Raw genomic sequence first — 19081 nt, 5'->3', positions numbered from 1 at the left:
GATTGTGATGTTACACTGAAGTAGCCATGAACCCGCAGCCCTGCATCTTGTCTCTCTCCCCCTCTGTTGGTGCTTTGTGATATACTGCTATGGGTTTCTGTATGAGAAGGACTAGGTGATATGTGGCCACAAAGAGAGAGAGAGAGAGAGAGAGAGGATAAATGCTTTGAAAGTTGAGTGCTGAGCGTCAGTGAGTGGTTCAGAGTAGTTGTCTGTGGACTTGTCTGTGTACTTGGGTTTTGGATTTATAGTTAATAGGTTTAAGAACATATGGTGTCCAAGGGTGGCCTATATAATTTAAAGAGACGGGCCCATGCCTTATTAGGTGCGTGTCTGTCTCATGGCGATGCACACTAAAACTTGTAAAACTTCTTTCATGTGGGTGTGTGTGCACTCTGTGTGTGTGTGTGTGTGTGTGTGTGTCTGCCTGTGTGTTTGTGCATATGACATGTATGTATTCTCAAATATAAATGTGTTTGTTTGTGTGTGTGGGTGTGTGGGTGTACCTCCACTATTGTGTGTACTTCTACCCTGTGTGTGTGTGTGTGTGTGTGTGTGTGTGTGTGTGTGTGTGTGTGTGTGTGTGTGTGTGTGTGTGTCTCCAAAGTGCTGTTCGGGGAGGTTAGCCAGATATTTTCTAGGTGAGGCCCCGTCCTCTTTGTTCTGAGGCGGGACGTGTTTCAGAAGAAGAGTCCTTGTTATTCTTTTCCCGTCTTGGTGCGTGTGTGCCCGGACCTCAAACACGGGAGGTTATCATCACACGGAGCTCGTCGGGGCATCGAACACCTCCAGGCTCTGCTTTTGGCATGGATTTTAAAACCTAAATGATATATTATTATATTAACGCATGCATCCACATTCTGGCCACCAGAAAATTAGATGTTGAACCCCTTCGTAGCCAGTCGCGGTCCAAATCAAGGGGAGATTTTTGTTGGGTTTTTTTTGGAAAATGTACAGGCTCAGAACAAATGGAAATCATACTTTAAAGAATCTTAGGAGGCTGGAGTCTTAGTCGAGAGAAAAATGAACCTGGACAAGCTGCCAGTTTTTCGCAAGGCCAACACCGAGACACACATCATTCTCATTTCCATTCATACCTACGGACAATTTAAAGTCTTCAATTTAACAGACACTCGTGTCTGTGGAATGTGGCGGGAAGTTCACGTGAACACAGACGTAAGAGCAAACCAAACCAGAGACGAGGAGCAGAGATTGAACCCAGGGCCGTCTTGTCGTGGGGGGACAACACAAGCCACTGTGGTTTCCTAATAGCGGTAGTGTGATAATGGTTAAGATAATGAGGATGATGTTGATGAGAGGAAGATGAAGAAGGAGATAGACAGCATCATAGACAACAACAGTCCAATTATTGCTGATGATTACTTATGATGCATCCTAATAGATGAATTACTCATTCCCTACTTTTTTCTTTTTTAAACAGACATTTAAAACTTTCTTAAATATTGTTATCAACAAAAATGAAAAAAGCAATTTCATAAAACAATAATCAATTTTAATTAATTAATAAATAAAAATAACAATACTAATAATTAATGATTAATAATACATAATTATAATATTTAATATAATGTAATATAAATATATATAATATACAATATAATGATAATTAATAATAATTGATAAATAAAAAGTCATTTTCCTACTTAGATAGAAATATAATAGGCCCGCATCGGCCTGTGTTTAGAGCTTTTAATGAGTTCTTGGACATTGCACAAATGATTAAAACACTGAATTCCATCAGTAATGTGTGACTAAAATATGTTCTCTATCCCATGTGGCAGTGGGGCTGTTGTTTCGTCCCCATTTTGGATCAAGGATTGGGGCTTTAACTCGCCTGCCCACCTGCAGAAATTTCCCAACGTTTTCCTGCCGGAAAAAAATTCACACCGAAAGGGAATTGAGGCGTAGTAAATCTGCCATGGACACTTTGTGTGAAGGTGGCAGTGCATGAGTTGTTGCCTATTGTGTGTGAGTTTGCAGGAGAGTGTTTTAGAAGTGGGCATGACGGGATTGTGTTTTGCTTCGGATGTTGCTTCGCTGGCATAATTACTATGTAGGTGTGGCAACTTTAACCATCTTGACAAATGACAGTTTGAACTTGGACACACACACACACACACACACACATGCACACACATATGCACACACATAAATGCAAACACTATTGCATATGTACTACATGTATGCAATACACACACACACACGCACACACGCACACACACACAGTGACACTTGGGTTGGTTTGGCGCTCTAGGTCTAATGGGGTCTTTCTTTCTCACCGTGTCTCTCTCCCAGGATGGGGAGAGCCTGCTGGACTCCAGTGGGGCTCTGCGCCTCCCGCTCTATACTGCCTGGCTGGAGCTCAATCAGAAGGAGGTAACCTCTGACCTCTAGTCTAGTTTGCCTCTGGTCTTTTTTAATGTTGGTGTCTCCTTTAGTCCCTGCACTGCTTTTTACAGTTTGGTGGACCAAGTCTTGATGCTCACCTAGCTCATACAGCGGCAATATGGTCTCCCTAGTAGCAATATGCACTAGTCCAGTTCTGATCTGTCCCTAGTCCTGACCTAGCCCTGACCTGGTATGGTCTGGTCCGGTCCGGTCCAGTTTTTTGCATTCTGGATTGTAGATTTGGCTGTTGGTTTTCGTTGTAGTTTGTCTTTAGCGTGGTTATGTGGCTCTGCTGTGGCTGCGTTATGGACTCGGAGTTCTTCTAGTATGGCCGGAGTTTGTTCTGCCGGCTGACTCTTGTCTTCAGCTGAGGTTAACATGGGCGGGGGCTTTGCATCACCATCACCTGTGGCAGTGGCATGTGGTCTGTCTGTCGACTCTGATCACCGCTGTCCCAAATGACCACCACAACGTGATGCTTAGTAAAGACATTGAGCTCGCTATCTTGGTCTGCATCGGTCTGGTCTGGCATGCTCTTAAATCAGAACGTACATTTTAACTCCTATAAACTGTACTGGACACCAAGTTAAAATCTGAAAGGAAGCAGTATTGCTTTGTTAAGGCTGAGTTAGGAACTTTTTGCGTTGTGTATTTTTTGCATGTCAAAAGGTAAAATTCATCTTAAATAACTGATATGTAGGGGCGTCTGGGTGGCGTGGTGGTCTATTCCGTTGCCTGCTGACACGGGGATCGCCGCTTCGAATCCCCATGTTACCTCCAGCTTGGTCAGGTGTCCCTACAGACACAACTGGCTGTGTCTGCGCGTGGGAAGCCAGATGTGGGTGTGTGTTCTGGTCGCTGCACTAGCGCCTCCTCTGGTCGGTCAGGGCACCTGTTCGGGGGGGACTGGGGGGAATAGCGTGATCCTCCCGCGCGCTACGTCCCCCTGGTGAAACTCCTCACTGTCAGGTGAAAAGAAGCGGCTGGCGACTCCACATGTATAGGAGGGGGCATGTAGTAGCCTGCAGCCCTCCCTGGATCAGCAGAGGGGGTGGAGCAGGGACCGGGACGGCTCGGAAGAGTGGGGTAATTGGCCGGATATAATTGGGGAGAAAAAGGGGAAAAATTAAAAAAAGAACAAAACTGATACGTGTAGGAGGAAAAGACGGTGTCCTTTAATTATCGGCTAGCTTCGCTCTCCCTCTTTTTGTTTCTCTTTCGTCTGTCTCTGTGTCTTTGGCTTCACTGCTTCAATTTACTCTTTCTGTCCCTCTCTGCTTGTCTTGTTTATATCTGTCATTGCCACTAAAAAAAGAAAGGGGATCTGCAGATATGCAAAATATTGTGGAGCGGGAAGGACACATCAATAATATCCCGCACCTCTCTGTCAGCTCATTGAGATCTTCATCACTGAACACTGAGCTTCATTCACGTGAACTGAGCACACCCGAGTATTGGCATACAGTCAGACAGGCAGACAGGCAGACAGATGGGGAGTTGCAACACTGTTTTCCTTGGCAGTGAAATTGTGAACTACTCTGTCAGCGGGGATTAATCGCACATAGACATTGACAGGGATTGGCTCTTGAACTGAGCACTTCAGGTGATTGATTGTCTGCTGTTCCCTTCAGTTCTGTTGAGAAGAATTCAGTGTAGTTTATTATTTTCTATATTGTGTCTTAATCTTCTCTGACATCACTGTTAACATTACGTGACTTGTTTGACTTGTTTACACCGATCGGCCAAAACATTAAAACCACTGACAGATAAGTGAATTACAGCGGCTCCTTTCAGGGGGTGGGATATATTAGGCAGCAAGAGAACAGTCAGTTCTTGAAGTTGATGTGTTGGAAGCAGGAAAAATGGGCAAGCGTAAGGATCTGAGCGACTTTGACAAGGGCCAAACTGTGATGGCTAGACGACTGGGTTGGAGCGTCTCCAAAATGGTCAGTGGTCAGTACCTACCAAGTGGTCCAAGGAAGGACAACTGGTGAACTGGTGACAGGGTCATGGGCACCCAAGGCTCATTGATGCTTGTGGGGAGTGAAACCTAGCCCGTCTGGTCTGATCCCACAGAAGAGCTACTGTAGCTCAAATTGCTGAAAAAGTTAATGCTGTCTATGATGGACAGGTGTCAGAATGCACAGTGCATCACAGCTTGCTGTGTATGGGGCTGCGTACCTGCAGACCGGTCAGAGTGCCCATGATGACCCCTGTCCACCACTGGAAGCACCTACAATGGGCACGTGAGTGTCAGAACTGGACCATGGAGCAACGGAAGAAAGTGGCCTGGTCTGATGAATCACGTTTTCCTTTACATCATATGGACGGCCGGGTGCATGTGTGTTGTTTACCTGGGGAAGAGATGGCACCAGGATGCGCTATGGGAAGAAGGCAAGCCAGCGGAGACAGCGTGATGCTCTGGGCAATGTTCTGCTGGGAAACCTTGGGTCCTGGCATTCATGTGGATGTTACTTTGACATGTACCACCTACATAAACATCGTTGCAGACCAGGTACGCCCCTTCATGGCAACGGTATTCCCTGTTGGCAGTGGCCTCTTTCAGCAGGATAATATGCCCTGCCACGCTGAAAAATTGTTCAAGAATGGTTTGAGGAACATGACAAGGAGTTGAAGGTGTTGCCCTGGCCTCCAAATTCTCCAGATCTCAATCCAATCGAGCATCTGTGGGATGTGCTGGAAAAACAAGTCCGATCCATGGAGGCCCCACCTCATAACTTACAGGATTTAAAGGAAATGCTGCTATGGTCTTGGTGCCAGATACCAGAGGACACCTTCAGAGGTCTTGCGGAGTCCATGCCTTGACGGGTCAGAGCTGTTTTGGCGGCACGAGGGGGACCTACACAATATTAGGCAGGTGGTTTTAATGTTTTGGCTGATCAGTGTATATTCATAGTCATCTGTATGAGATGAAGAGTTAACTGAATAAGGAAGATACTGGTTGAGGCTGGCTGTTTGAATGGATCTGCCTGGTATAGCTTTCTTGATGCATTTGTTAGAGTGTGTGTGTGTGTGTGTGTGTGTGTGTGTGTGTGTGTGTGTGTGTGTGTGTGTGTGTGTGTGTGTGTCCGTATACATGAATGTGTGATTAGGTGAGTGAGATACACTACCCGTGAATCAAAGAGCAGATGTGTAGACAAGTGTGTCATTCAGGTGCAAAGATAAATCTGTCACCACAGACCCCCTTTATGCCTTTATACTTGAAAGTCTGAGTGTAAGTCTCTCGGTCTTTCTCTCCCCCTTCCTTCCTCCCTCTCCATACCCATATCTCCCCTTATGGCATTCCTCCCTCACTTTCCTACTGTGTGTGTGTGTGTGTGTGTGTGTGTGTGTGTGTGTGTGTGTCACTGAAATCAGGAGATTCCACACACCTCACCTAGCGTGACCTAAACCCCTTATTAACAGTAAGAGAGGAGAGGGGCAGAGCAGGGAAGGAGAAAGAACGAGAGGAATGAAGGGGAGGGAGGTGGATGAAAATGGAGGATAAAACTCAAAAGTTGAGGGACTGATGAAGAAAAAAAGCCAGAATGTTTGATGCAGGAAAGGGAGACAGGGTAAAAAAAGGATTGAGGGATAAAAAATAAATCAAGATGATTTATTGCTTTTGTTGCCTCTCATTTTTCTCCCTTTGTCCGTCTGCCCTCCCTCTGTCTCTCCATCCATCTTCCCTAGTCAGTCCCCTCCTTATCCACCACCGTCTCACTGTGTTGGAAGTTTTTTGCTGCCGAGCATTGCACAAACTAGAGCTAACTACTGTTTGTTACTCCTCATTTTACAGTGGAAGCTGCTTATAGCCGTCACATCCGTCCGGCCCGATATTTTTTTATATCCAATTTACGAAAGGCCCATAATGATCACTTTAACTGGACCGTTTGACCACGGTAACCGGATTATTTAAACAGCGTTGGCATGAAAATTATTTTATCCGGTGACTTTTGATCAGTTTTAGCTTAATGACGATAACCGGGATCCATCCATCCATCCATCCATCCATCCATCCATCCATCCATCCATCATCCATCCATCATCCAAACTGCTTATCCTACGCAGGGTCATGGTGATGCTGGAGCCTATCCCAGCAGGCATTGGGCGGCAGGCAAGGAGACACTCTGGACAGGCCACCAGGTCATCACAGGGCCCACACACACACACGTAGGGACAATGTAGTATGGCCGATTCACCTGACCGACATGTCTTTGGGACTGTGGGGGGAAACCGGAGCACCCGGAGGAAACCCATGCAGACACGGGGAGAACATGCAAACTCCCTGTTGGGACAACCCCCAGAGTTGGACTACCCCGAGGCTCGAACCCAGGACCTTCTTGCTGTGATGTGACCACGCTAACCACTGTGCCACCATGCCGCCGAATAACCGGGATCATTTCCACTGCACTGCTCGATCCAATCACGATGCTACTCAGCCCTGTTACCATGACAACGACTCGTTTCCAAAACAGGGCTGGAGAAAAATACAACTAAATGATCAAAACGAGCCGGTGGAAACCTTTGTAAGTTTCGATCTGTACAAATATGAAAAATATTAAGTTTTATGAAAATGTGAAAAACAAAATATCCCTGTCATGTAAAACATGAATCATCAGTTCTTCTGTAGGTGTGTGTGTACAGGCAGCTGACCACTTTTGCAGATTGTACAAGCCTTTTTTTTTTCTTCTTTAACCCATTCAAGCAGGGGGTAAGGTTACCCGCAGTAGTCGCCGGGCCATACATTTGTTCGGCTGCTTAAAAGCTACATGTCGACAAAAGCGGCTGTCAGGCCGTAACACTGATGTATAGACACGTGTAATGTGCACACCAAGAGGGGAGAAACGTATAGGACTGAACACGGGACACTTCCCCTGTAGGAGAAGGGAGGACCCCGTCATGTTGTGTGAGGCCTCGGGAGACTCCGTGTGTGTGTGTGTGTGTGTGTGTGTGTGTGTGTGTGTGTGTGTGTGTGTGTGTGTGTGTGTAAGACTGAATAATTCACACATCTAGGTTTACATAGCCAGAGGACAGGTGAGGTAATGTGGACAAGATAGAGACGTATCCTGCCAGAGGGAAGGACACACTAGCCTGCACATGATGGGGCCAAAACTCTACACCATACCAGAAACACACACATGCACGCACACATGCATGTACACACACACACACACACACACATGCATGCATGCACACACGCACTCACGTGCACAAACACACACACGTAACAAGGAATGGGGGACAGACGTGGTCCTCCGTGCGGGGGGGGGGTAAAGAGAGAGAAGGGCATTTCCTGGCACAGAGGCAAACATAAACAGGGCCTTTGCACTGCTCTTCCTTTATTAACAAAATAAACGGTTTGGCCGTCTGGACCTCTGCTAGCCGCTTCCTGAAACACACGCACACAATCTTGGAGGCTTTCTGCAGACATCCTTCCCATGTAGCCCGGACACTCACTCACTCCCTCTCACACATGCACACACACGCACACACACACACACACACACACACACACCCCTCTCCCACCCACCATGAGCAACACATATTTCCCCCTCATTAGTTTCTGGTCTTCACTCCTGACAGTGTTTAAGGTTTTAGCTGTGCTTCCGTACCGTGTTGTGCGCGTAACTCAATCTGTGGAGCAGGGCCCTTTATCCCGGCCGCGGGGCTAGTTAAGTTGTCATGTCGGCTTTTACAAGCAGTCGGTGGTAATATGGGGTGTCAGGGCGTCTGTCAACGCACGTTGGCGGTCTGTATTAACGGCAGCGAAAGGAGACAAAGAGAGAGAGAGAGAGAGAGAATGGATTGGTTTGTGGTTGAGATGAGGAAAATGTGTTTTGGTGGATCACTGTGTGCATGTGTGTGCGCGTGTGTGTGTGCCCGGCCAACCTGCTCATGTTCTCTGCCCTTCTCCTCTTTGTGAGTAACCGCAGGGATCAAGTGCGTTGCCATGGCACCTGCAAGCCTATCGCCCCCCGGAGACGAGACCTTAAAAGATGAAGAGGGAATTGTCAGCACCCCCGGAGAGAGCGGGGGGGGGGGCAGAGAGAGATAGTCAAGGGGGTTGTAAATGAGAAGTTATTGTGGGGGCCCCTCAAATTGAAGGCCAAGTGCACTTCAAAATGTGGTGTCAGAAAGTAGCGAGAAACCGTATACATTTCCATAGTTACATCACTAACACACACACACACACACACACACACACACACACACACACTAAGCACCAGAGACAGTTGATTCTACCCCCTGAGGATACAGCATCAGATAGAAAGTCTGCCGCTGGCCCGCTGGAGAGGACGGTGGGCTGAAATGAGAAAGGCTGTGTCATATTTGGTGATACGGCTCTTTGACCCCTCGCTCTTGTTTTCCTCCATAAACGTCCTCCTTTCTCTCTGCTGCTGAGATTGACTGGTGTGTTGATGGTTTGTGCACATGTGCATGCATGTGTATGTGTTGTGTTGCGTGGGAGCTGTGTGAGAGTGGAGCAGTTATGAATCAACAGCTGGGTAAATGCTTATGCATGTCTAGCTTTGTATGTACACTGCACACACCTCTTTATGTTGAGTATAGGGCTGACCGTGTATGTGTGTGTGTGTTTGTGCGTGTGTGTGTGTGTGTGTGTGTGTGTGTGTGTGTGTGTTTGTAACTTTTCAGCACCCTAACAGCTGCACCCCCAGCATTTCGGGTGGATGGGGCCCTCATGCAACACGTCAGGGCCTATGTCTGTGTGTCTGTGTGTCTCTCTGTCTCTCTGTCTCTCTGTCTGTCTGTATCTCTCTGTCTGTCTCTCCGTCTGTCTGTCTGTTTATCTGTGTGTCTGTCTGTATCTCTGTCCGTCTGTCTGTCTATCTGTCTGTCTGTATCTCTTGTCTGTCTGTCCATCTGTCTGTCCATCTGTCTGTCTGTTTCTCTGTCTCTCTCTCTTTGCTTCTCATTCTCCCCCCCTTCTTCCTGTCTGTCTCTCTCTCCCGCCTTTTCTTGCCCCCTGTCTCTCACCACCTCTCCAGCTGTCGTTGTCACCCCTTTCTCTTTCTTGGTGTTTTATCTCTTCCGTCTCTCGCTCCACTGCGCTGGAGAGAGGCAACATGATAAGATCGTACGTCAGCTGCCCCGGTCCCTTTTGTTCAGGGAGTCCGTCTGCTTGTGCGGTTTCCCTCATCTCCGTCAGACTTTCACGGCGGTGTCACACGCTCCCACTCAGTCCACTGATTTAGAGGAGTGGTTAGCTGCTCTTACACTGTATTCACCCAGGCCGCTGTCACCAGGCCGCCGTCACCAGGCCACTGTCACCAGGCCGCCGTTACCAGGCCGCCGTCACCAGGCCACCGTCACCAGGCCGCCGTCACATGCTTCTTTATCCAGCAGGACTTTGCTTCACACTTACCAGTTACACACTTTCACACCTGGCAGCAGCTTCCACTGAAGCACCTTATGTGTGCAAAGGCACCATGAAAATTGTTGGTAGTTGCTGTAAGTGTGTGTGCGTGCATGCATGTGTGTGTGTGTGTGTGTGTGTGTGTGTGTGTGTGTGTGTGTGTGTGTGTTTGAGAGAGCTTCTGATGCTCTGGTTGTGGTGAAGCGTTAAGACAGCTGCTGTAAAGCAGCAATGGGACAAGTAAGGGGTTTTGTGTCTTGTTGAAACGTATGACCAGCGGTCTTTGTGTCTTTGCTGTTGCAGCTCGTAGACACTGGGGGGAGACTCTTGAGGAGCGCAGCCTTGCAAGTTCTTTATCCTCTTCATGTCCTCGATATTAAGAAAAATTCATGCCTATAGACATGCTCTTTTTTGGGGGGGGGGGTCCCCCTTTTTCTTCCCAATTATACTTCAGCCAGTTACCCCACTCTTCTGAGCCATCCCGGTTGCTGCCCCACCCCCTCTGCCCATCCGGGGAGGGCTGCGGACTATGACATGCCCCCTCTGATACACGTGGAGTCGCCAGCTGCTTCTTTTCACCTGATGGTGAGGAGTTTCACCAGGGGGACGTAGCGCGTGGGAGGCTCACTCTATTCCCCCCAGTTCCCCCTCCCCCCTGAACAGGTGCCCCGACCAACCAGAGGAGGCACTAGTGAGGCGACCACATACCCACATGTGGCGTCTCACCCGCAGACATGGCCAGTTGTGTCTGTAGGGACACCCGACCAAGCTGGAGGCAACATGGGGACTCAAACTCTGTGTTGAATAGACTGCCATGTGCTTTCTAATAAAACACTGTTGTTTTCTCTTTTTTTTAAACTTTTTTATGTGTTCCTTAATTGTTTTTTATGAGCAGTTTATTCTACTTGTTTGAAAAGTGAAATATTGTGATAAAGGACAACAGGTCAGGCTGTAAGGGCGCTGAGCCCTGGCCTGCCTTATGGGAAACAATCCTTACGAACCACTGGGTCATCCCGGTGGTGTGAAGTAGACTTGAACAGGCGACCTTCTGGTCGTACACCTTCTTTGGTCTGATCCACTAAAGAACACCGAATCCACGGTTTGCATGCTAAACCAGTGCACCATGGAGCACTCCCAGAGGCTGAAGCGGCACGCTAGCTGAACTTCGTGTAAGATAAGGGAGGGCCCCACTCCAGGAAGCCGTGTCCGCGTTACGTAAAGGCACCGTCAATCTTGTCACTTGACAGTTTTCAAGTCAGGCCTTCCCCCCGTTTTCTGGTATGAACCTGGTGAGGTATGATAATGAGGCACCGCGGCCAAGCCAAGAGGGAAAACCAAGACTCCGCTCGTTCATATGAGGGGCACTCTGTGGGCATGCTGGAAAGTTCTATGTCTCTGGTTACAGCGGTAAAGTTATGCCTTTAGCAGCAGAGATATGATTGGCTGACAGCCAGATGGAGGGGTGTGGCCTCCTGACATCATGGCAGCTTTGTTGCAGTACATGCAAAGCGACTGTAGGTGGCGCACACATATGCAATGAACTGTGTGTGTAGACATCAACCTGAGAGACAGGCTGAGTGTCTCAAAAATCACACTTGAGAAATTAAAGACAGACTTTACTCTCTGAGAGCCCCCTATTGTATTAGAAGTCGTAAGTTTGGTTCCCATACACAGATTCCCATGTCAATAATCAGACAGGCTTAGCAGAAACGCCAAACATCGATTGCATTTCCTCAATATCGCCGAAAGAATTTTTTTTTTTTTTTTGCACCGCTTGAGGCTGAAAAGTTTGATGTACTAATTACTTTCAGAAGTGGTGGCCACCGCCCAGCCTGTTACCAAAAATATCCCATTATAAGTTCATATATTAAAATCATACTGCAAAACCACAGGTCCATCCATCTTGTCAAAGGTTGGGCCTATGTGGCATTGTGGGATAGTTTTGGAAAATCAGCATTGGACCACCATCTTTAATTACCTGCAACCCCCCCCCCCCCACACACACACACACACACACACACACTCACACACACACACATCATGTGTCTTTAAGCAGATCCCTAGTCTTATACAAAGTACATTTTGCCCCTGGCAAAGTACATAATCTTCCACAAACAAGTCTGTACAATTATGCAGCACGAGCTCCTGCAGCAGAAAGATTCAGTCTTTCATTCAGCATTTCTTTTGCGGCCTCCGTTGTCGTTTGTCTTTGCAACGTTTCTCTCGCTACTGTCCTTCCCAGATTCTTTTCATCTCACTCAAGCTTTTGCATGCAGGAAATGATTTTCCACTTAATTCGATTGATTAATGATATCCTTTTCCCCTTCCCGTCTCTTTCTCACACCCTTTCCCCTCTCTACCCTTATCTCTGTCTCTCATCTGGTTATTTCTCTCTCTCTCTTGCTCCCTCCTCTGTCTGCTTACCCGTCTTTCTCCCTCTTTCCTCCCATCTCTCTCATCTTGCTGTCTGTGTCCCTCCAATATCTGTGTAACTCTCTCTCACTTGAGTTATCTCTCACTCTCTCTCTCTCTCTCTCTCTTGCTTTCCTTTTTATCCTCCTTGGCCTGACGTCTTTCTGACAGAGATAGAGGGATGGATAGATGTGGATAGAGGGATGGATAGGTGTGGGTAGAGGGATGGATAGATGTGGGTAGAGGGATGGATAGATGTGGATAGATGGATAGATGTGGATAGAGGGATGGATAGATGTGGGTAGAGGGATGGATAGATGTGGGTAGAGGGATGGATAGATGTGGGTTGCTGTCAGTGTGTCGTCAGTGTGGTCACAGTATTGTATTGTGATGTTGACTGGGCTGGTCTGGTGCACAGGGAAGGGCTTGGTACAAGGTCATTAAAGCTCCATTACATTCATATCTGTGCATGTGTGTGTGTTGTGGTCAGATAAGGGCATGTTTGTTGGGTAGGGGCATATTTTTTGGGTGTAGGTAGAGAGATGGGTGCTAGGGTTGTGGGTTGTACTTGAATGTGGCGTTCGCGTGCTGCATGTACAGAACCAAATTGTCCACCACTACTGATTTGGTTTTGTGTTGTTACCACAGTTAGCTGACAGCCCTCTCCGCTCCACCGATCCTTACTGGTAATGTGCATAACTCGGCGGGCACGGTGGCCGTTGAGGTTTTGGAGGTGTGTGCGTCTGTTGCACCCTGAGCCTCTCTGCCAGTCACACTCACCCGGAAACCCTTTTCTTACACCAGCGTGCAGAGACATTTATGAGTACCGATGCAGGAGCATGTCCCAGCCTTGAGTTAATTTCCTTCCTCTGTCATTGCCTTTCCCACCCGCATCTCCCCCACGCTCACCAACACGCACTCACACTCGCACACACACACACACACTCACACAGACACACACGCATGCATGCACACACACACATGCACGCTTGTGCACACATGCACACACGAGTAACAATAAAGTTGCTTTGGCCTTTTAACCTTGGAAGGTCGTTATTGTAGGTCATATCATTCTGCAACTATCGCTTCATGACTACATCAGTGGCCGCTGGAGTGTTCTCTCTTTTCTTTTGCAGAGAGGATAGCAGTTTATTTTTTCCACTGCTGTTTCGTTCGGGGCTTGCAGTACGTAATGGAAAGCCATGACCATGTATCTGGGAGACTTGGTAGCCATGGGACACTGGGAGGAGTTTGTGTTAAGAGAAAATTGTAGTATGAGCGTTTACCCATGATGCCCTAGTGAACGCCTGTTCCTGGTGTCCACACCCGTCTTCTCTGTTATCACACTACTACAGGAAAAGAGACCCAGTACTCATGCATCTTGAACTCTCGCCCTCATTGTTTTTGTTTCACAGTCTGTCTCACTCACTCGTGTGTGTGTTTGTGTGTGTGTGTGTGTGTGTGTGTGTGTGTGTGTGTGTGTGTGTGTGTGTTTGAGAGGGAGAGAAGTTGCCCACGTGTGTCACTAGTCATGCCAAATGATGACTCGGTTATATTTAATACACACCCTTGGGTCCTTTTCCATTCATGCTACTAAGACATTATATTTGGGGTTTATTCAGTTTGATATCACTGTCTGAAGGAAAAGGACAGAAACAGGAGAAGGACATGTGGAGTGGAGGAGAGAGGTCGATTGTAGGGAGAGACAGACAGAGAGACACACACACAGAAGGAAGTTGTGACGTCTGAGGTGTAATGCTGTTTTCATTGCTTTTCTTACATGTGTGTGGGAAGTGTGAAAGTGTTTTAGTTGTGAGGGGGTGAACGCTGGGCCTGGTGGAGGGAGTGGTGCTGAGAACATTGAGACACCTCCCTGTGGGATGGAAACACTATCCACACCACAGCCCACCTGACAATTGATGACACCGCATTTGTCTCTGTCTCACTGCCACCCTGTCTCTGTCTCATTGCCACCCTGTCTGTCTCACTGCCACCCTGTCTCCATCTCTGACTATCTGCCTGGCTGTCTACCTGCCTGTCTCTGTCTGTCTGTCTGTCTGCCTGCCTGTCTCTCTGTCCGCCTGCCTGTCTGCCTGCCTGTCTCTCTGTTTGCCTGTCTGTCTGTCTCTGTTTGCCTGTCTGTCTCTCTGTGTCTGCCAGTCTCTCAGTCTCTTTTCCCTTTTCTCTCTCTCTCTCACTCGCTCGCTTGCTCGCTCTCTCACTGTGTCTGTCTGTCCTCGTCTTTCTCTCTTTTTCCTTTCTCTGTCCCTGAGGATTCTATTTCTGGCCCATCCAACTCCCCATTTTTTGCCTGTTGTTCAACCTGTCTATTTTTTGCCGTCTTTTTTTCCCCTCTCTCTTTGTTCCCAGTTTTTCAGCCCCGCCAGTGTCCCATTACATGAATCATATTTGTCTAGGATATAAACACACGCGGACGTGCCCGCACGCGCGCAAACACACACACACACATTCGCTCAGACTCTCTCCGTTTGTCTTTTTGCATCTCAGCCTTTCTTTCCTGAATGCAAATGAAAGAAGACAGCACGACACATGATGTGCTGATACTCCCAGTACTTAAACAGTGTGTTGCAGGACAACGTGGGTTTGATAAATATCAGTGATTGCTGTTCTGTGGTTCATGACATGCAGGCTGAGGGTGTTCCGTCAGTCATGTCTGGACAGCTGAGCTGCGTCTTGTGTAAACTGTGGTGGAATCAGACCCGCGATCCTCTCTGGGCTTATGGGTTTGTAGTCCATAGCCTTGTTATTCTCCTGGGAGAAGTAGAATGAAGCGTTTATCTGTAGATCTAGGACACACAAACCCATACAACATGAGTAAATGAAGGCTGCCACCGTCATACCGGTGTTCAGAGGTTCTGCTCCCTCAAACTGAGGTCTCAGTAGCCGCCTTCAGAAGCAGGACTGCTTTGTGAGTGTAGCACACAAGACGAAGATTGAGTTTGTTAAAAAGCTTCGAAGTGCTTTACTTCCTTGCAGTTGATATTTTTTTGCAGTGTAAATTCTTTTTCTCCGCTTGTCCCATGGCTACTAATGTAAAGTAAATTCTCCCATGAACCTCCATCTCAGGTCAGTTGCTGGGAGTGCTGGAGAGATTTCTTGGCCTGATTTTCTAAGCAGATTTTCTCAGATCGAGATCACTCAGTCGCAGGCCTTGATGAAGGAATTAGCCTACTTAGTAATCGTTGGGTGCTAGCTAGCGTACAATGCTTTTTTTGTTGTTTTTATTTTTTTTAAAAAAGGCCTGTCGGGCGTCCAGATAGCGTAGCAGTCTATTCTGTTGCCTGCCAACACAGGGCTTGCCAGTTCGAATCCCCGTGTTGCCTCCAGCTTGGCCGGGCGTCCCTACAGACACAATTGGCCATGTCTGCGGTCAGGAAGCCACTAGCGCTGCACTAGCGCCTCCTCTGGCCGGTTGGGGTGCCTGTTTGGGTGGGAGGGGAACTGGGGGGAATAGCGTGATCCTCCCACGCACTACATCCCCCTGGTGAAACTCCTCACTGTCAGGTAAAAAGAAGCGGCTGGCAACTCCACATGTATCGGAGGAGGCATGTGGTAGTCTGCAGCCCTCCCCAGATCGGCAGAGAGAGTGGAGCAGCGACCGGGACGGCTCGGAAGAGTGGGGTAATTGGCCAAGTACAATTGGGGAGAAAAAGGGTGAAACTCCCCCCCCCCCAAAAAAAAGAGGCCTGTCATGTGTAAGTATGTATGTATGTATGTATGTATCTATCTATAGATAGATAGATAGATAGATAGATAGATAGTCAAACATAGCTGAAATTTTGCAGAAATAAAAAAAAAACATTGCACGGTGGTTTGAAAGAGCCGCCATCAACAAAGTGGTTCTATGTGCTGATGTGATGCTTAATGAAATGCAGTAGTTGACCTTTAACCTTTTTTACAGCCTAATATCGGGCGTCTTGGCATCCCCCATGGACCCTCCGGAGAAAAGGTTGCCGTGGTCGCCGTGGACGACTGTGACATCTCCATGGCGATTCGCTTTGGTAGCCAGATCGGCAACTACTCCTGTGCTGCCCAGGGCACGCAGACAGGACAGAAGAAGTGAGTTAAACTCTCTCCCTCGATTCCTCCCTCTTTCTTTTGCTATCTCTCTGCTAGGTGCTCACACACTTCAGTTCAACCTACACACACTCACACAAACACACAGACACACACACACACCCTTCCCCTGACAAAACATAATAGCCGTAGCAAATGCTCTGTTGTGAGGGCTAATTGCCTTCGTTACAACACATTACAAATCGCTCATTTTACCGTCCTGTCCTCCCACTGTTTCTGTTAATCTCTCCATTCGACCCCACAGTTTTTCCTGCTGTCAGACATGACTTCAGAGAACCGGCAGGCCCGGCTCAGCATGGCTTAACCCATTTTACACGTCATCCCTAAAATATCACCAGAGAACGATTGTCTTTTTCTTTTCTTTTTTTTTTTTCCTGGTGCTGAGCTTTTTTTGGACGGGGAAAGTTTTGCTGGCTGGCTTACAAGTACAGAACCAATGGGCAATGGGGGGGGGGGGTAGGAAAACAACGGAGGTGAAGGAAAAAGAGAGGGAGCGAAAACTTCAGAAGGGAGCTAATGAGGTTACATTCCATGAGGAGCTCATTGCACAGGTCCCAGTAGCTGGAGGGGTTGCGTTCAAGATCAACTGTGTCCCCTCCTCGTTCAGTGTCGCTACCGGAGTTGACATGTGTCGCTACTGTTGGATAAGCTCTTTATATTTTGAAAACATTTGCTTTTCAAATTTAAAGACAAAAAACCCCCCAAATACCCATATGTACTTTTTTGAATTATATGGATGAGTTTTTGCACGTTTGGTTGTCCTGTGGGGTGTGAAACGTACCCTGTCCGCTGAGCCTGAAGTCGAGGTAACACATTGAAAATCATTGTAAATTACGATTTTTACCAGAGTTTCACATGAAAGCAAAAAATAAAAATAAAAATACAGATGAGACTCGATGGATGGAAGTCGACACTCATGCATCCTCAGCGCATGTAGGTACACATTCACGCTACTACGCAACCTTGCTTTGGTGCGCAGATTTTAATATGAAGACGTGCACAAGCCTGCCACGGTTGTCAGCTCGCCATTTCAGAAGTCACCGTGCTACTCACCAGAGGGCTGACACATCACACATCCGGGGTGTGTCTCTGACTGGTTCCCCGTGCACGGCCTGGTTGTCCTTGCACCCTGTTTGTCAATATGCACTTTTAAGATCAGCAGGTGACCGACGTGTCTGTACACTAATGTCACAGACACCTCCCTGTACAGTTAGTGTATTTGGTGGTTTGGAATTGTAATTCGGATGTTAAAGTCATTTTGCCATCTTCCTACCCATAAATCTGGCCTGCTGTTGCCCTTGCCGGCTAAACTCCGTGTTGGGGCAGACATCTTGTCAGTAGAACTTGCTTATTGTACATGTTTCACAGATTAGATTGGATTAGATTGTTTTATTAGCCACACGACCAAGGCTAGTGGCATTTGTCTTTAGTACACAAACTCTGTAGCACAATACATACATGGACAACAACACACTCCACATATTATCACAAACAATACAGTTACACAATAGCAGCAATAAACATATCAGGAATAACAATTAGGTGAATGGTGGTACTTGTGCCAATGGTGTGTGAGGAGGGGACTACAGGGAGGAATTCAGAGTCCTGATGGCTAGGGGGAAAAACTGCTTGTGAAGCATTTTGTCTTAGTGGACAGTGACCTGTAGCGCCTCCCTGAGGGAAGGAGCTGGAAGAGGTGATGAGCAGGCTGTGAGGGGTCAGAGATGATCTTCTTTGCTCGCTTTACAGTCCAGTTGGTATGTAGAGATTCAGCTGAGGGGAGTTTCGTGTTTGACTGTTCGTTGAATTCATAAAAGACTTTTTGACTAGCGTTAGCGCCTTGCACCTCTGGTCACACTTCAATATCTTATAAGCACACAAGTCTTACTTTATGAGGTTGGTACTTGCGTCGTGGAGCCAGGCCCGTCGTGGGTGGGGGGGGGCTGCTCATTGAAATGCATGCACGTGAATCATGGTCACACACGTGCAGCTATTCTAGTTCTACTGCACGTGTAATCTCAGAGCAATACATGTTTAACAAGTAGAATAATACATCATCAGCCTGCACACAGTACTGTCCGCTAGGACTCTTTGTTATTATTATGTTTAAAGAAAAAAATGAACTGTAAAACTAATGGATTTACATCATCGAGTCAGCTCAGCCGTCACTTTATTCTGGCACATTGAAGAATGACAGTGCGTTACAGTTCAATACTTTAGGTCTACAGCCTACATTTCATTCAGATTTTAGATCATTTTTCAGACCGGTCATTACAGGTAGCCAAACCAGTCATTACAGGTAGCCTACGGTCACATTCACGTGCACCCACTAGCTTTGCACACCGACTCAGCCACCACAACTCTGGAAGCATTGACAGATCTATCCATCGAGCTTCCTTCCGATTTATGAAATTCTTCCTTCTTTTTCATTTTTTTCCGTTTTCTCAGCACCCGGCTCATGTTTATGAAATCGATTTCACTCTCGTGCAGCCGACATTTTTTCCCCTTCTCCTTCCTCGCGGTGAGCAGCGAGATAGAGCACGCACTACGTAACGACGCAATATCAAAAATGAAGAAACCTGAATAATTTCTTGGATTTTTTTCATGTGAACTTGACCATGCATAATAGAATTATAATAGAATAGACACACAGGAGTTTCATTTTAGAAGCATGTTGGGTCAAGAACAGTCAATAAATATTTATTAAAAAAACGAAAACTACTGGATTGCAGGCCAGGCGTGAGGCCCTAGACGCACAACACCTCGCACGGCCCATGCGATGGT

General features: G+C 47.3%; 1 protein-coding gene across 1 annotated transcript in view; it reads left to right on the top strand.

Annotated features, from left to right (window-relative positions):
* The window catches only part of celsr1a (cadherin EGF LAG seven-pass G-type receptor 1a), a 149381-nt gene that overhangs the window by 74569 nt on the left and 55731 nt on the right, over positions 1-19081 (top strand). The window contains 2 exon segments of the mRNA XM_056276325.1: positions 2317-2397; positions 16122-16279. Of these exon segments, the coding sequence (XP_056132300.1) occupies positions 2317-2397; positions 16122-16279 (239 nt within the window).

The sequence above is a fragment of the Lampris incognitus genome, chromosome 3 (genome assembly GCF_029633865.1).
Source record: "Lampris incognitus isolate fLamInc1 chromosome 3, fLamInc1.hap2, whole genome shotgun sequence".
Lineage (NCBI taxonomy): Eukaryota > Metazoa > Chordata > Actinopteri > Lampriformes > Lampridae > Lampris > Lampris incognitus.
Note: the sequence above shows the minus strand (reverse complement) of the source record. Positions and strands in the feature narration are given on the sequence as shown.